We start from the raw sequence: 15,747 nt of genomic DNA on the forward strand, positions 1-15,747 counted from the left end.
CCACCTCCTGGGGCCTGGAGACTTAGTAGGTTAACTGTTCAGACTGAGGGTCAAGGGGAAAAGGTAAAACTAGGGAGAGGACTGAGGCCCTACAAATATAGGTAGGAGCTGTGGGGGAACATAGCATGAGTCCTGTCTGACCCTCCCTCCCCCATATGAATTTGGCCCAGACATCAGTTATACCCAGAGGGTCAGGCAACACCAATGGTCACTGGAGAAGAAGGTAAGACCATTGGTCACCCTACATATGCTCCTGTCCCAGCCATCTGCCTTTTCTTTCAGGGAAGCTTTTTTAGAGCACACTGCTTTTTCCTCTTCACCCAGGTCTCTAGATCAGTGATTCTCAAACATTTTGATTTCAAGACCTCGATACACTCTTTTTTTTTTTTAATTAGGCTCCATGCCCAATGTGAGGCTTGAAGTCATGACCCAGAGATTAAGAGTCACATGCACCCACTGAGAGAGCCAGGCACCCCCCATTACACTCTTAACATTTATTGAATTTTTGTTTGTGTGGTTCATATCAATGTACTATATTAGAAATTAAACTGAAAAAAAAGTTTGTAACACAAGAGTACACAAGCACACATCCCATTAACAATGATGTCAGAAAGATGATGTAATCACATGCCACATAGCCTCTGGAAAACTCCACTGTATACTTTTAAGAAAATGAAAATTAAAAAGGCAAATAACATCTTAGTGTTATTATAAAAGTAGTTTTGACCTTGTGAACACTCCTGAAAGGGTCTCAAGGGACCTTTCAGGGGTCCCCAGACCTTACCTTGAAAACCTATCCCTTTAGACTATCACCCCAGCCCTTCTTTATGACTCATACTTGTTGGGTTTTCCCCTCATTTTTATTAGGAAAGTATAAACATTTGTCTCCCCAGTGCGTCCTGTCCCCCACTGGGGAAAAAAAAAACAGGGAACTTCTTGGGCTCAGCACCCCTTTCTCCTGACTCCCAGTTCTGGGGCTCTCCCAAACACCTCCTCTTAGCCCCTTGCCTATCTCTTTCTTGACCCTCCCTTAGAGCTCTTCCAAAGTTCTTACCGGCCAGCCTGTTTCCCCTGTCCCAAGCCTGCTGGGATCTTGGTCTGCTTCTTCCTCCCCTCACTTGAGGACTTTCTCTTCTTGAGAAAAACGAAGTAATTTTTCTCTGCCTTCTCCTTCCCTCCCTCTGTCCCTCCCTCACCTCTGCCATCTTTTCATAGGGGTTAGAGTAAGCAATCATGCTTTCTGGGTAGATTCCTTTAGAGGACACACCTTCCCCATCTCCCCACACATCAACCTGGAATAGGCAAGAGTCTGGACGAGCATGTGCCCATTCAGGTCCCCTAGGGGTCAACCCAGTCATACTGCCACCCCACCCATTGGGTGGGGCTGTGGATCAGGAATCTAATGTCTCCAGCCACAGATGCCCTTTGCCTGGGAACCCCCAACTGATCTCTTCACTCCAAATCCCCAGGTCCTCTTGCTAGCTGCAGCCGCAGGCCTCCACCACCATATCTGGCACATCTGTCTTGACCACATTGCCGTCACGGTCGAGGTAAAGGAGAGAGAGGGGTCTTCGGGCAGTAGGAACACAGCAGGAAGTACCCAAGGGCCAAGGGTTGTTGGCCTTGAGGAGGCTGAAGACAGCAGAATGGAAGGAGGCAGCAATGCCCGGGCTGCCTGCCAGGTGAGGGGGGCACTGTCCACTGCAGTAATTGAGCTGGTACCCCTCCGGCTGCAGGATCCAGTCCCGCCATCCCAGTTCCCGGAAGTCTACATAATGGTCTCGCCTGCAACATAAGGGGGTCTCGGGCTCACAGGTAGGGGTCCTCCTCCTGGTGCGGCCTGCTCCAGGCCCCTTGGGCCAGATCTTAAGCTCCAGGAAGGGCCGCTCATCTCCCGCCGTGTCCACGAGCCGCTGTGGGGCAGCCGTGGCGTTGCCTCCTGGGAGTCTGCAGTCCAGCTGGAGTTTCAGGACAGCGGACGCCTCACCCCTCAAGCCACTAGAGGGCAGAGTCAGGGCGTGCCAGCCTGGGGTTGTCATCTGGTGCTCCGCCAGGAGGGTGCGCGACTCTCGGCGCCTCCTGCCTGGGTTCCACCTGAAGGTCCTCAAGGAAAGAGTGCCGGGAAAGGTGGGGAGCACACGCAGCCAGAGGCGGGCGTGGTACAGGTGCCGGGACTGAGCTGTGGACAGGTGGAAGGTGAGCACGGAGCTGCAGGCGGAAGTGGAAGGCTCTGCCAGGGAGATGGAGAAGGGACGGAGGAATGTGAGCAGAGCTAAAGCTCTCCTCGGAGACCCCTGCAAGCCCTACCCACGGCTCTCCCTAGCACCCACCTTTAGAAGAAACTGGGGCTGCCTTGGGTCCCCCGTCCTCCGCAGCCAGTCCCCGCCCCAACTTCTCCTCCCACACCCTGCGCCGTCTGCCTTTTCCATCAGTCTCCCCGTCCGCCTCCCTCTCCCCGTCTGCTCTCTGCCTTGCTCTCTCCCTCACCCACCTGTGATGGTAGCAAAGCTGATGACCTCCTCCCCATTCACTGGAGCCACACTTCCTGGCTGCAGTCTCCGGAGGGCTCTGGTCAGCGCTGCCTGGGGTGGAGGGTGAGTTATTCTGGGACGACTGGTCAGGTGCAGCCCCTCCAAGATCTGCTGCTTGGCTAGCTCCAGGACCAGAGCACGTTCTGCTTGGGGCGCCAGTGTGGGACCTCCGCAGGAGGGACAGACAGACCCTGCCCCCTGTGCCCACACCAGTGCCCACAGCAGCACCAGCTGGCACTGGCCATCAGGGAGCCCCATGCTCCTGGTGAATGGCCCTGGGTTGGGTCAGGAGCCTTGGATGGCAGTTGCTCCTTCTGTTGATCTGATTGCGTGGAGGCCAATGAGGGCGCAGCAGAGGCAGACAGCGGTGCCACACCTACCCTTGGCCAAGGGTAGAGCCACCTGTCTTCTCTTTCCTGGGACTCAGGAAGGCAGTAGGTGGATGGTCCTATGGGTAGCTGAGTTTAGCGTAGTCTGCGGGTTTGACCCTCACAGCTCATGGTTGGTTACTGACTGGGGCCTCTTTAGAGCCGCAACCTGGGGCTCCCTCACCTAGTGGTCAGCCAGCAGACCTACCCTCTGAGCCCCAGGATTGGCCAGCTGTGCTGTCCATCAGGTCCCTGCAGGGGAAGGGGTGGAGGTCCCCCCCACCCCACCCCAGCTCAGGTTTCACCATCTGGCCCTGGTCACTGAGTTTGAGGTGGGGTAGGGGGGTGGGGGGGGGCAATGTGGACACGCATGATGCAAGAAAGAGAATGATTTCACATGCTCAGTCCCCAAGGTCTGGGGCTCAGGGGAGGGACTCCATACGAGCTAGGTGGGGAGGGCGATTCTCCCCATACCTCTAGTCTTTCTAGCTTGCCCGGCCACCTCTGCTGCAAGTTTTCATCAGACAGCTGTGAGTTCTGATGGTCATTTCTCCAGGGTCTCTGGGCCAGAAGGAGAACTCTGGTCTCTATTTCTAGCAACGGGGTTGGGACAGCAAGGAGAGGTTGTGGGTGGGAGAGGAGCGGAGTCCTCCTGCCCAGGCCAAGGTGGCAGTGCCACGGGGCACGGAAGTCACCTCCTGACCCTGCCTATGCTGGCCGCCCAGAGTCCAGTTGGACTGGAGCACAACGTGGAGGAGGGCTGGAGCACGGAGGGGGGTTGGGGGGAGGGCATGTCGCTACGATGTCTGAGGAACCAGAGAGGTACGGGTGGTGGTGATGCAATCTTAGAGCAGGGCAGAGTCCATCAAGGCTGGCAGAGGGCATGGGACTTGGGAGGGCCCATACCCAGCTGCTGGTTCTCTTTAAGGGGACTGTGAGAGTTGCCTAAATTTAGGACATCCTGGAAGTGGTGCCAGGCCTCTGTGAGCGGGGACAGGAAGTGGGAGCTTTAAGGACTTTTAAGAGCAAAGCAAGATGATTGCAGCAACCTCAGTTCCAATCCCAGCTCTCCTTACCATGCTTCCTCACTGAGTGGAAGGGCCATGGCCCCTCCACCTTCAACTTAGGGTTGACTTCATGCTAGCCGAATTTCTCTCCATGTCCCTGGTTTCTTCAAGAAGCTAGAAAGCAACAAGTGTGATTGGGAAATGTGCCCCTACTCCATTTGATTAATCTCCCCTCTCTTTAGCCAGTGAGGGCTGTCAAGGGACTACTAGACCTGGCACCAGGGGAAGAAAAGTGGTGCTTTGGGGGCTGGGCCTCAGTACCGCCGGTGTCCACCATGTGGCAGTGTGGCGCCACTGGACCGCAGCTGGCTTAGCGTTGACCAGCTTCCCAGGGAATGGGCTGTTCTCAGAAGTGGGGAGATGCAGACGCTTCCCAACCTCTCATTCTGGGGACTCTGTCTCTCCTACAGCAGACAGAGAGGCTGGTCCGGTGCTCTCCCCTCTCTCCACTGCCAGAGAGCAGAAGCTGTCGTCAGGCCCCACGTCGCTGCTACCTTTGGTTTTAGACCTCGTCATATTGACACGTGGCAATGGAGCTTGGCGACGGGTGCCAGGCTCTTCCTAGAAACCCAGGGCACTGTGTGGTGGGGAGGGGGAGAGGGGACAGTGAGATGAGACTCTGAGACTCTCCTCTCCTCCCTACGTGTCTCCCCGGGTCAAAACATACTCAAACCCCTCTGTCCAGTTCTCTCCCCGGCTCTCAGCAACTTCTCTGTTGGTTGAGGATGATGAGAGTGACAGCCCTCTGCTCCTAGGGTCTAGAACATGGAACTGCGAAGAAGATTCTGCCTATGCTTGGTGTCTCAGAGGGCTTACCTGTGGGTGCCAAGAGACAGGGTCAAGGGAAGCAGAACAAAGTGGCAGCCGACCCTACTTCTCCCCGACCCTCTCTATCAGGTGCCCCCAATTTTCAGCTCTTCCTACCCTCTTGCTGCTGTGCCTGGCCTGGCCCTACCTCCCCACTGACACTTACGTCAGAACCCAGCTATAAATATGCTCTTAGCATCTTAGTCACTTTCCCCAAGAAGTGCTCCCAGGTTATAAATACCCCAGCCATCTGCCTCACAGGCCCGCCCTACCACCAACCTGGTTGGGTGCTGGGGAGGGACAGGCTTGGGGGTGGGTAAGGAAGTAGAAGCCGGAGTGATTATCTCGCCCAAATGAGAAAAACCCAACTCAGTCTGGAGTTAGGGGCCAAGAGGCTCCGGAAGAAAAGGATCGGAAGAAGACAGACCCACCCTTTTCCCTTTTCCCAAAAGGCAGAGCCAAAAAGAAAGAGAGTAATACTGATGCCGTGTTTATTTTAAAATTTGTTATGTTGTTCATCATGGGTTTGGGGGCATTCATTTTGGTGTTTTAAAAATATTCCATTAAGATATTATTTATCTTAACTGATGAATTTCTTGGCATCCCCTTACAATTTTGCCCCCCCAAGTGAGTGCCTTGCTTCATCTCACCTTTGTCTTGCCCCTGGAGACTGAAGGTATAGTTGGAGGGAGAGAGGTTATATCACAGTGGCTTGTAGGGAGGGGATACACTGTGGAAGGGGGGGGGGAAAGAGGCACAGAAGACTTCCTTAGATGTTGTCCTTAGATGAAGATCTCCTCAAGGCAAAGGTGGCAGAGCTTCCGTGGGTTGCTCAGGAAGCCCCGAGGCTCAGATTTGCAGGGCCCTAAGGACATCCCTTTCAGGCTGTCTCTTCTAGGCTTACTATTCCAGGGACCTCAGACCCTGGGAGGAGGGGGTTATAAGCTGAGCAAACACAGACATCACATTACCCAAAGGACACATGGGTTTTGCGCAAACTCGGCCTTGGGCTGCAGACAATATCGACCCCATGGTTCAGGGCTGTCCAGCCAAAGGGAAGGGATGATGGGGAAAGAAGGGCAAAGGTCTAGAAAGGACCCCGTCTCAGAGCAAATACCTCCCTGTCCTCATTCCGTGCCTTCCTTTTATTCTCCCTGTCCCATGCGAGTGGCCCTTGGCCAGTTCCAGCTTCCAAGCACGTCTCCTGGATGGAGCCCTTGGGTTCAGTGAGGGAGGGCAGCCAGCACTGAGCCGTGCCTCTGCCTCCCACCACAGAAGGGCTCACAGGTTGTCAGCCTGATTGCTGAGTGAGCAGTGATCTGTCTCATCTCTCGGAGTGAGGATAGAGAGAGGAGAAGAGCAGGTAAAACCTAAGTCTTTATCGGCACTGAGACCAGCAAAGGTGGTTCTGGGAGGGGGGGAGGAGGGGGCCTAAGGAAGAAGACGAGGCAGCCTGGGGAAGGAAGAGGCATGAAGTACGGGATAGACACAACAGCTCAGCCCTGAGGAGCCTGTGTGTGAGAGAGAGTAGAAGTGCACAAGGCAGGCAAACTCTGTGTCATCCTTGGTGTCAGCCAGGGTCTCAGCAGGAGACAAAAGAACTATTCAGCTGTCTGTGTTTGTATCACGAAGGAGACTTAATAAAGAACTTATTTACAGAGGCAGGGTTAAGGGAACCAAGGAGGGATGTTGAAGCTCCCCGGGACTAGCAAGCCCCTAGTGCAGAAGCAGTGATATCAGAACCTAGGCAGAGCTGGGGCCAGTGGCGAGCCAGACAGGAGTTGTAGGGACAGGCCGCAGCCACAGTCACACAGATCCATGGCAACTAGAAAGAGGGAACAGGAGTAAGAAATACCCTGACCTCTATCACCTCCTATCCTTTGATCTCCTGCTTGTGTCTCCCCTTAGTCAAATTCAGCAGGAAGCCAGAGGCCAAAGGAGCTTAGGTGAGTCAGCCCCTAAGGTCATAGAACAGGGAAAAGAACGGATAAGGATGTGCCAAGAGAGCCTTAGCAGACCAGCAAGGCAAATAAGAAAGGGGCTCAAGATACAGAGAAGAGTAAACCTCACTTTGGAAAACAGTGATCTAATCCCCAGTGAATCCAAGGAAGGGGCTCTCTGGTAATCCAGAAAATCGGGGAAGGGGCTTGGTCAGCTCATCCTGGAGTGACAGCCATCAAGCGGGAAGAGGGGGAAGTATTGTGGATTATGGGATGGATTAAGGGTAGGCTGCGGGTATCTCTGCCTAGGAACTAGATGTCACTGCCAATGGCTGCAGGTGGATCAGAGTCCCTGGGGTGGCAGTTGAGCCTGTGGGGCTTGCTGGATAGACTAAGCTTGAGGAGAGAGACTGGTGGTCATGAAGATGGTAAAGTGACTCTCTTTGGATGAAGATCTCCTCAAGTCACAGTTGGCATAGTTTCCATCAGTTGCTCAGGAAGAGGCAGCCCTCCTTCTGGACAGAGACAGTAATGGGGCCATCTCTTCCTCTCAAGGAAGGGTACTTCCGGGAGGGCATGCTTGCCTACCCCACCTTGGGCTGTCCATACCACACACGGACTAACTGCACCCACAGGCCTCTACCACCATGTCAGGTATGTCAGTCTTGACAATGTTGCTGTCCCTGTCATAGTAGAGCAGAGATAGGGGGCGCCGGGCTGTGGGCACACAGCATGAACCCCCTCCGGCGGTGCCCGCCGCTGTGTTGGCCTTGAGAAGATTGAGCACCGCAGTGTGAAAGGAGGCAGCAATGCCAGGCATGCCTGCCACATGCAGTGGGCACTGCCCTGTGCAGAAGTTCATCGCATAGCCCTCAGGCTGGATGATCCAGTCGTGCCAGCCAATCTCACGGAAGTCCACAAAGAACTCTCGTCGGCAGCACATCCTTGACCCACCCTGGCAGTCGATGCCTCGCCGGTGAAGCCGGTGCTTGCCCCCAACTTTCACCTTGGCTGCCACAAAAGGTCTGTGGGCAGCCCCACCCAGTATGACCGAGCCCTGGGCTCCTTGGCCTTCAGGTACCAGCTCCAGGGTCAAGTGCCCTTGGCTGAAGGCAGCCTGAGCTTCAGGCCCCAAGAAGAGCCGGTGCCAGCCACTGGCATCCACCTCCAGCAGTTGCTGAGTGGCCCAGGTGAGGTTGGTGTCACGTGAGCCTGGCACAAGGATCCTCAGCTTCAAAGGTAAGGTGATGGTATTGGGAGGGAGCTGTACAAAGAACATGACGCTGGCCTGCTGGATCTCCATGGCACTGGCAGTTCTATCAGAGGAGAAGTGGAAGTCAAGACGAGTCTGGTTGATGTTGGAAAAGCCTGCGGACACAAGAACCCCCAGTCACTATGGTCTTCTGAGTGTCAGTTCTACCTCTTTACTCTCAGCATGCTTGAACTCCCTGCAGCACTTGGCATTGTTGACCACCCCTTCTTTATTGAAAATCTTTTCTCTCTTGGCTTCTGTGACACAACTCTTATGAGTCTTCCTTGATTTTCTTTGCTGGCTTTTTTTTTTTCTCTGACCATCTGTTCAATGCGAGAGTTCTCCATAGTTTGTCTTTGACCTTCACTTCCTTTTACTCTACACTGAAGAGAGTTCTTACCCACATTCATGGTCAGCCAACACAATTTTTATGCTGGTGAGTCTCATATCTGGATGTCTAGTCTAGACCATTTTGCACCTCTGGACTAGATATATGGACTTGGGAATCAACGGGGTGCCTGGATGGCTCAGTCGATTGAGTGTCCAACTTGGCTCAGGTCATGATCTAATGATTCATGGGTTTGAGCCTCACATCGGGCTCTCTGCTGTCAGTGTGGAGCCTGCTTTGGATCCTCTGTCTCCCTCTCTCTCTCCCCCTCCCCACTTTCTCTCTCTAGAGCTCTCTCTCAAAAAAAAAAAAAAAGATTTGGGAATCAACAACCTTCAGGTTTAAACTTCTAACTGCTTAATTTTGCCACATGAATGTCCTGCTAGCACATTAAAATAAAAAATTTCCCAAATGGAAATCACTCTTTTCCTTCCTATATACCCCTCTTTCTGTCTTAGAATTGGTGGCACCACTACCCTCCTTATCACCTCTAGAAACCATATCCAGTCCCTCGCCACAATGATTCTATGTATTTCTTCCTATCGCTATTACTCTTGTCCAATTTTCTCTCTTCATCCCTTACCTGACCTCCTGGAACACCTTAATTGGGTTTCTGTTCCCTCCACTCCACTGAAACTGCTCTTGTCAGGATCACCAACACTTTCTACACTGCCAAATCCAATGGTTTCATCTCTTTATATTCATCTTGTTTGACCTTTAAGCAGTGTTTGACACACTTAATCATTCCCTCCCTCTTGAAATATTTCCTTCTCTTGGTTTTTGTGACTCTGGCCACTCTATCTTGGTCTCTTACTGACAGCTCCTCTTCCTCTCCCTGACCTCTCAATGTTGAAGGTCCTGAGCTCTCTTCTCTATCTATATTCTTTCCCAGAATGATCTCATCAATTCCCATGGCTTTCTATTCCATCTGTATGCTGATGACTCCCAAATATATATCCCTGGCCCTGACCTCTCCCTGATCCTCAGGTTTGTATATCCAGCTGCTGATCTGATATTCTATTTGGATATCCAATGATATCTCAAACTCTTCATGTTCAAAGATAAACTCTAGATTTATCCCACCCCAACCCAAACCTATTCCTTCTCCAATCTTATTCTCTATAAATGCATTGCTTGAGGCAAAACCTTGATTGCCCTCATCCCCTACTTTAAAACTATCTGCAAAATCTGACAGCTCCACCTCCAATTCATAATATAATTGCACTCATCCCCTTCTCCTCTACTACATATTAGTTCAACCCACCATCATCTTTCTCTTGAATTATGGCAATAGCTTCCCAGATGGTCCACTCTTGTCCCCCAAATCATTCTCCATATATCAGCCAGCGTGCATTTTATTACATAAATGGGATGATCTCCTTAGCTTAAGGACCCTTCAAAGGCTTCCCATTGCTATTTGAATAAACTAAACCTCTTAGCACAAAAAAAACTTGTATGATTAGGCACTCTGCCATTTAACGACTATATTCTACCTATACTGTCTCTTTTCTGTTCCATGAACTCACCAAACATGGATTCACCTCATGGTCTCAGCACGTGCTGTTTCCTCTGTCTGGAATGTCTTTCCAAGATCTCTGAAGGACTGGCTTCTTTTCGGCATTCAGCTCAAATGTCTCCTTCTCAGAGAGGCTTTTCCGACTAACATATCTAAAGCAGCCTTCAACAATATGACCATTTCTCTAATACATCGTCCTGCTTAACTGTCTTTATAGCTACTACCACTCTCTGTAGTCATTTTTGTTTTTTGTTCATATGTTTACTATGTACTTCTCCTCCTCTTCTCTCCTCCTCCCTGCCCTCCCTAGAATGTAAACTCCATGAAGGTGGAGATTGTGCCTCTACGGTTCACCATTCTCTGTAGTATCTAGTACATAATAGGCACTCAAAACATGGTTGTTAAATGAAAATAAAGTTCAACTAGGCTTTGTGTGAATTGGAAAGTCAGGAATAAGGTTGTTCTCGACAGCTCTCAAAGCCAACATGACATCTCTCATCTCCATCTCTCTAAGTAAGTCTACTCCATTCCTCTCTCCTTGTGGATCTACTTCTGCTCCTTTGTCAGTTTCCTCAGGTCCTAAAATGGTGGCCCCAGCTCCCGAATCTACAGAATCTTTTACTCAGCTCCTCTTAGCTAAGAGACATGATCTTCTAGTGTGCCCCAATTCCCAAATCCTAGATGAAGAGTCTGAGGGGCTCAACTAATCTTGCTATGTCACTAAGCATCCTCCCATTAAAATCTCTTAATTTACCCTAGTTAAAGCAGGCAGACACATAACCAGTAGGGGCTATGGTAGGCTATTACACCGTTGGCTCCCAATGAACAACACCTCCCAAAATTCATGGCTTGGTGCAGTTCCTTTCCACATTAAGTCTGGGCATGGCTGTGTGACCTGATTTGGCCAATGAGACATAGGCAAGCACACAGTTCAAGCAGAAACTTGGTAAGTGCTTACACAATGATGCTTTGCCCTTTTGGAGGCCAGCCACCAGGCTTTAAATAAACTTGGGCTAGACTACTGAATAATGAGAGACTTTGAGGATCAGACACCATCTTAGATGTTCCTGTCCCATCCGAGCTCCTGACTGAATGCAGTTGCTTCAGTGACCTTACCTACTCCTCAAATGGAGATGAAGAGCTGTCCAGATAAGCCCAGTCAAACCACACGATCATCAGCAATGTTGACTTTTTTGGTTTAAGCCTCTATGTTTGGGCTGATTAGTTGTATTAAGAGATAACTGAAACAGAAATTTGTTACAGAAGTAGGGTGCTCCATAACAAAGACCCAAAATATGTAGCGTTGGCTTTGGGACTGGGTGGCAGGGAGACGTTGGGAGGATGGTGAGGAGACTGTTTAGCAAAGGTAGGAAGAACAGTGAGGAAATTGCCACTGGAAGCTGGAGAAAGGGGAACCTGTGTTATGTATTGGCTATCATCTGTGGTAACTTGGAAGCTAGAAATGGTATCTAACAAAGTTGTGAATTTAGCTAAAGATATTTCCAGGCAGAATGCTGGAAGTGCCAATTGGCTTATTTTAGCTGCCTATGAGAAGGCATTTCAGGAGTGACATGAACTAAAAAAGGAACTGTTCAATTTTCAAGCAGAATTTAGAGAAAATATTTCCAACAGGACTTGCTAGATTGAACAATAAGATATTTTTCCATTCCTCACCTCTCTGTCTGGCAAAAGGTTCTCAAAGTAAGAAATGGTCTCAGGGTAAAAATCAAATCCAGGGCATTGCCAGCAAAACATGGTCTCCGAGTGAAGATCAAAACATTTAAAAAAGGGTCAGCTGTAAGAGCCTTTGTTAAGATCTAACACCTTTGTTAAAATCTAAAATTTAAGATGATGTTCTTAGATCCTCTCAACTAGACAAAAGGGCTTCGAAGGATCTTGAGTGTTGACCCACAATATCCCGCCTTGTAATCTAAAGAGGGGTCTGTCTTGATAAAGTTGAGTGTCTTTTGTCTAATCGAGTAGACTACAATTCATTATTTAGAAGACTCACAGGGTTTTACAGATAATTTTAGTAGTGAAAGCAGCACCAGTTTGGACTAAAAGGGACAGAGATGATTCAAAATGAAAAGATGTCTCTGGGCCCCCAACTTCTTTGGGCAGGAAGCAGGCTGAGAAAACTTCTCAGCTGCAGACACAGGTCATTTCCTATGTAAAAGGAAAGACATCTCAGAGGGTGGAGCCAAGGGCTGAGACAGTAGATCTAGAAGCCAAGGAGAGCACTGATGGGCTCTCCTTAAGAGGAGAGGAAATTCTTAGCAAGGAGCAAGACCCAGCCCTAACCAAGAGAATTCTGGATTTGGGGTAGACCGAGATATGTGCCTGGCTGGATATCAGAACGTTCATGGATCAGTGACTGTTCTGTGTCCCCCACTCCCCTGTCTCCCATATTGAAGACGAGTATCTATTATGGTTATCCTGTCCCTGTGTCAGCATTGCATGTTAGGTGTGTGGCAGGCAGATAACTTGTATTTTAGGTCACAGGCAGTGGTGTGCTGGTAAATGTTTAACAACTGGATTCCGGAGGGAACTAAACCCTGATTTGTAATGTTTGCCAATTTCTGTGGTATAAATTCTCCCACCACGGCTGATTTCAAACTATTAACATGACAACCCTAGATGCGGAGTTGGGAGATGTTTGTAATTTGTTCTCGCGAGCCAGTAGGAGGCAGTTCCAGGACATAACTGAACGCCCCTACTCCAGTTTCTCCAGAGCCCCAAGCTCTCTCTTCCTATCTCCACCAAGAGCAACACTCAGATCTTGCTTTCATACTGTAGTGTAGATGATAGCTTAAAGTGGAATAAAAACTTCAAGCTAACATATTGAAATGAAAAAGGTAGAACCCAGGTATCAGTCATTCTCACTTCCAAATGTCATCTCAGATCAGGCCCCCTTGGGCCTGAATGTTGTACTCATTCATTGATTAGCAAATATGTGGAAAGTATATAGACTTTGAAGTCAGAGAGAACCGTGTTTGAATTCTGCCCCCTGCAAACTGTATGACCTTGGCCATGTAAATGATCTTCTTTGAGTGTCAGTTCTGCTTTCAGAAGATGGAAATAATAAAGTCTACTTTAAATGAGATGAGGCAGGCACACTAAATACCTGGTAGCTGACATTATTATCACAATGTTGCCAGGAACTGGTGTCAGGGATACAGAGGTAAAACAAACAAACAAACAAAACAAAACAAAACAAAACAAAACACCAAACAGGATCTTGGTGTTCAAGGGAGCCATGGTTCGTTGTTATCTGTCTACCTTGTGCTCATCCACTCCGAGCTACTTTTCAACTCCAAATGCAGTTTACTCCTTCAGACTTTTACTCTCCATTTACTGTGTTTACCATTCTCTACCCATTGAAGTCAAACTCATTCTACAATGCCAGTCCATTTGCAATCTTCTTTTGAAAGCCTTTCCTCTCTCGCTAGGACCCAATGAATAACCCCTGCCCCAGCAAGCTCTGTGCCCTCCTCTAGCATTATTTCATTCTGCCTTACTTTCTAATTAATTTATTCCCAGCAGCAACTAAACCCCTCATGCACAGGAGCTGAGTTTTCGATTTCTTGCTCTTTCCCACCTTAACCTTCTAAGAACATTACCTGTGTTTCTTCATTTAATTCTCTCAACTACCCTCTCATTATCCCCATTTTATACGTGAGAAAACTATTAACAACCGAGGTCACAGAGTAATAAGCAGCAGAGCAGGGATTTGAACCCAGGTTTATCTGGCTCCAGTTTGTGTTCTTAATCACAGGCAGAAATCCCCTTTTGAATTAGAATAGGGTCTTATGCATCACTGATGATTCTACACTGTGGTCAAGCTGACATATAGCATGGTTTGGTTGTTTAACGCAACCAATGTTTATTGATCATCTACTGTGTTCACGAGAGGCAGAGTAGTGTGGTGGTCAAGGTCATGGGTTCCAGAGCTAGGCTGTCTGGCTTCACCACTTACCAGTCATAGGACCTTGAGAAGTTACTCAACCTCTTTTTTTTTTTTTTTTTTTTTAGTAAGCTCTACACCCAACGTGGGGCTCAAACTCATGACCCTGAGATCAAGAGTCGCATGTTCTACGGACTGAGCCAGCCAGGTGCCCCAATTACTCAACATCTTTGTGCTTCAGTTTCAGTATCTTTAAAATGAGGATAACAGTAGTACTTGCCTCACTGGGTTGTTGTGAGGATCTTAAGGATTCAGTGTGTGTAAAAGGCTTAGAATCAAGTAAACATCATACAAGTGTTAGTTATTTCTACTATACACTACCTTCTGGTGATAACGCGAAGAATAAATGACAGTTCTTGATCTCAAGGGATTGACATTTATGGGAAGATAGACTTCACAGAAAACCTGGAAACAGGCAATTCCACACAGAGTTCAGGTTCAGGGTGAGGGTATGGGAACCACAGGAGAGGGAGCCCATCACCTTCAGGTCAGGGTGGGTTTTTGAGGATGGGAGCGCTGGGTCTTGAAGGGACAGGGGAGTAGGTGCTGACCAGGGGAAAGGGGCCAGGAGTGGGCAGAATCTTCCAGACCTCAGAAAGAGCTTGCAAGAGGCTCAGAGGCCAAAGACATCACTTTGTGTTCTGTTTCTAGGGTCCTGTCTCCAAATTCTCGACCTTCTCTCTAACTACGCACTAAATTCTCCAACTCCTCTTCCCTCTCTGGGGGTAACCCTCCTTTCTCCTCTATCTTTTACCCACCTTTCTGAATTCCATTTTGACCCTGTTCTGATGTGAGGACCCAAGGTATTAAGACGAGAGAACAGGAGTAGGTTGGAGGGGTATTGTAGTCCCAGTGTTCTACTGTCTCCCTTTTTACTAAAATGAGGCATCTGGGGGATGGGGAGAACAGAGAAAGGACAGACTCCCCAGATCCCAGCCTCAGGGGCCAGGCCGAGGACATAGATTAGCTCACACCACAGCCTGTGGAAGTTTGTGGGAGCCAGAGGACATGAAGACAGGCGGTCCCCAAAGAAGTGAATTCTACCCACTTTCCAGCTGCCCATTGGTGAAGTCTAAATAAGAGAGAGCAGGAGGTAGGGTGGGGAGGGGTGAGAGCCTGGGATTAGGAGATTATAGGCCATGGGAAGCAAGAGTGGGATGGTTTGGGGGAGGGGGACAGGGGTTAGGCTGGGAGGAGACGTTTCCTTTCCCCAAAAGGTCAGGTGGTTTGGGGAAGATCTATAGCATAGGAACCCACCTGTGTCGGCAAAGCTGATGATCTCATATTCCTGTTCCCTGTCAGCCTCCAGAAGTGTCCCCTGGGGAGGCCCATGGAGGTGCTGTAGCACAGTTCTCAGAGCAGCTCTGGACACAGGCCGGCTCAGTGTTGGGCGCTGGCTGAGGCGTAGCTTGTCCAAGATGCTTCTCTTGGCCAGGTCAAGAAGCAGCTCCCGCTGGCGATCCAAGTCCAAGGCGGGTCCTCCACATGCCAGACACTGACTGTCAGCTCTGGGAATGGCCGCTGTAGCCGGAGCCAGGAGGAGGAAGGCCAGGAGCAATGAGGAGATCATTGCTGGGGGAGGGCCTCTTTGAGTGATACAGCTGAGGCAGAGCTGTAAAACCGGGGCTCAGGGTCTCAACAGCTGTGGTCTCAACTCCAACCTGGCCACTGGGGGCCCTGGAAGGAGAGTGTGTCCAGCTGGCATGACTCCTTGTTGCAGGGGATACAGCAGCCAAACATCTGACTTGGGAGATGAAGCCAATTACAGGTAGAACTTGGCAGGAGCCTCGAACACATAGTCAGTGAAAGTACAGAGTGGGGGATGTGAGGGGAGGTTGGTTTGTTTGGGGAAAGAAATGTCCCCGGGCCAATGTTGGGAGACAGTGGGTTACCCAAGTAAGCTGCCAGGCCTGG

At 49.8% G+C, this 15,747-nt stretch overlaps 2 protein-coding genes across 2 annotated transcripts; both read right to left on the reverse strand.

Annotated features, from left to right (window-relative positions):
• Positions 1-479: 479 nt before the first annotated feature.
• INHBE (inhibin subunit beta E) lies at positions 480-3,628 on the reverse strand. Its single transcript, XM_058742265.1, has 2 exons — positions 2,492-3,628; positions 480-2,230 (listed from the first exon to the last, which is right to left on the reverse strand). The coding sequence occupies exons 1-2, from the start codon at positions 2,787-2,789 to the stop codon at positions 1,479-1,481; spliced, it is 1,050 nt and encodes a 349-aa protein (XP_058598248.1). The 5' UTR covers positions 2,790-3,628; the 3' UTR covers positions 480-1,478.
• A 1,619-nt stretch (positions 3,629-5,247) lies between these two features.
• On the reverse strand, positions 5,248-15,727 carry INHBC (inhibin subunit beta C). Its single transcript, XM_058742264.1, has 2 exons — positions 15,091-15,727; positions 5,248-8,081 (listed from the first exon to the last, which is right to left on the reverse strand). The coding sequence occupies exons 1-2, from the start codon at positions 15,401-15,403 to the stop codon at positions 7,333-7,335; spliced, it is 1,062 nt and encodes a 353-aa protein (XP_058598247.1). The 5' UTR covers positions 15,404-15,727; the 3' UTR covers positions 5,248-7,332.
• Positions 15,728-15,747: the final 20 nt, after the last annotated feature.

Source organism: Neofelis nebulosa, chromosome 8 (assembly GCF_028018385.1).
Source record: "Neofelis nebulosa isolate mNeoNeb1 chromosome 8, mNeoNeb1.pri, whole genome shotgun sequence".
Classification (NCBI taxonomy): Eukaryota; Metazoa; Chordata; class Mammalia; order Carnivora; family Felidae; genus Neofelis; species Neofelis nebulosa.

What these genes read in the sequence shown, in the direction of transcription:
- INHBE (XM_058742265.1), bottom strand. Translation starts at nt 2,789, where the DNA reads ATGGGGCTCCCTGATGGCCAGTGCCAGCTGGTGCTGCTGTGGGCACTG. An exon ending in CAGCTTTGCTACCATCACAG is followed by an intron (nt 2,231 to 2,491) that starts GTGGGTGAGGGA and finishes TCTCCCTGGCAG; the next exon opens with AGCCTTCCACTTCCGCCTGC.
- INHBC (XM_058742264.1), bottom strand. Translation starts at nt 15,403, where the DNA reads ATGATCTCCTCATTGCTCCTGGCCTTCCTCCTCCTGGCTCCGGCTACA. An exon ending in CATCAGCTTTGCCGACACAG is followed by an intron (nt 8,082 to 15,090) that starts GTGGGTTCCTAT and finishes TTGTGTCCGCAG; the next exon opens with GCTTTTCCAACATCAACCAG.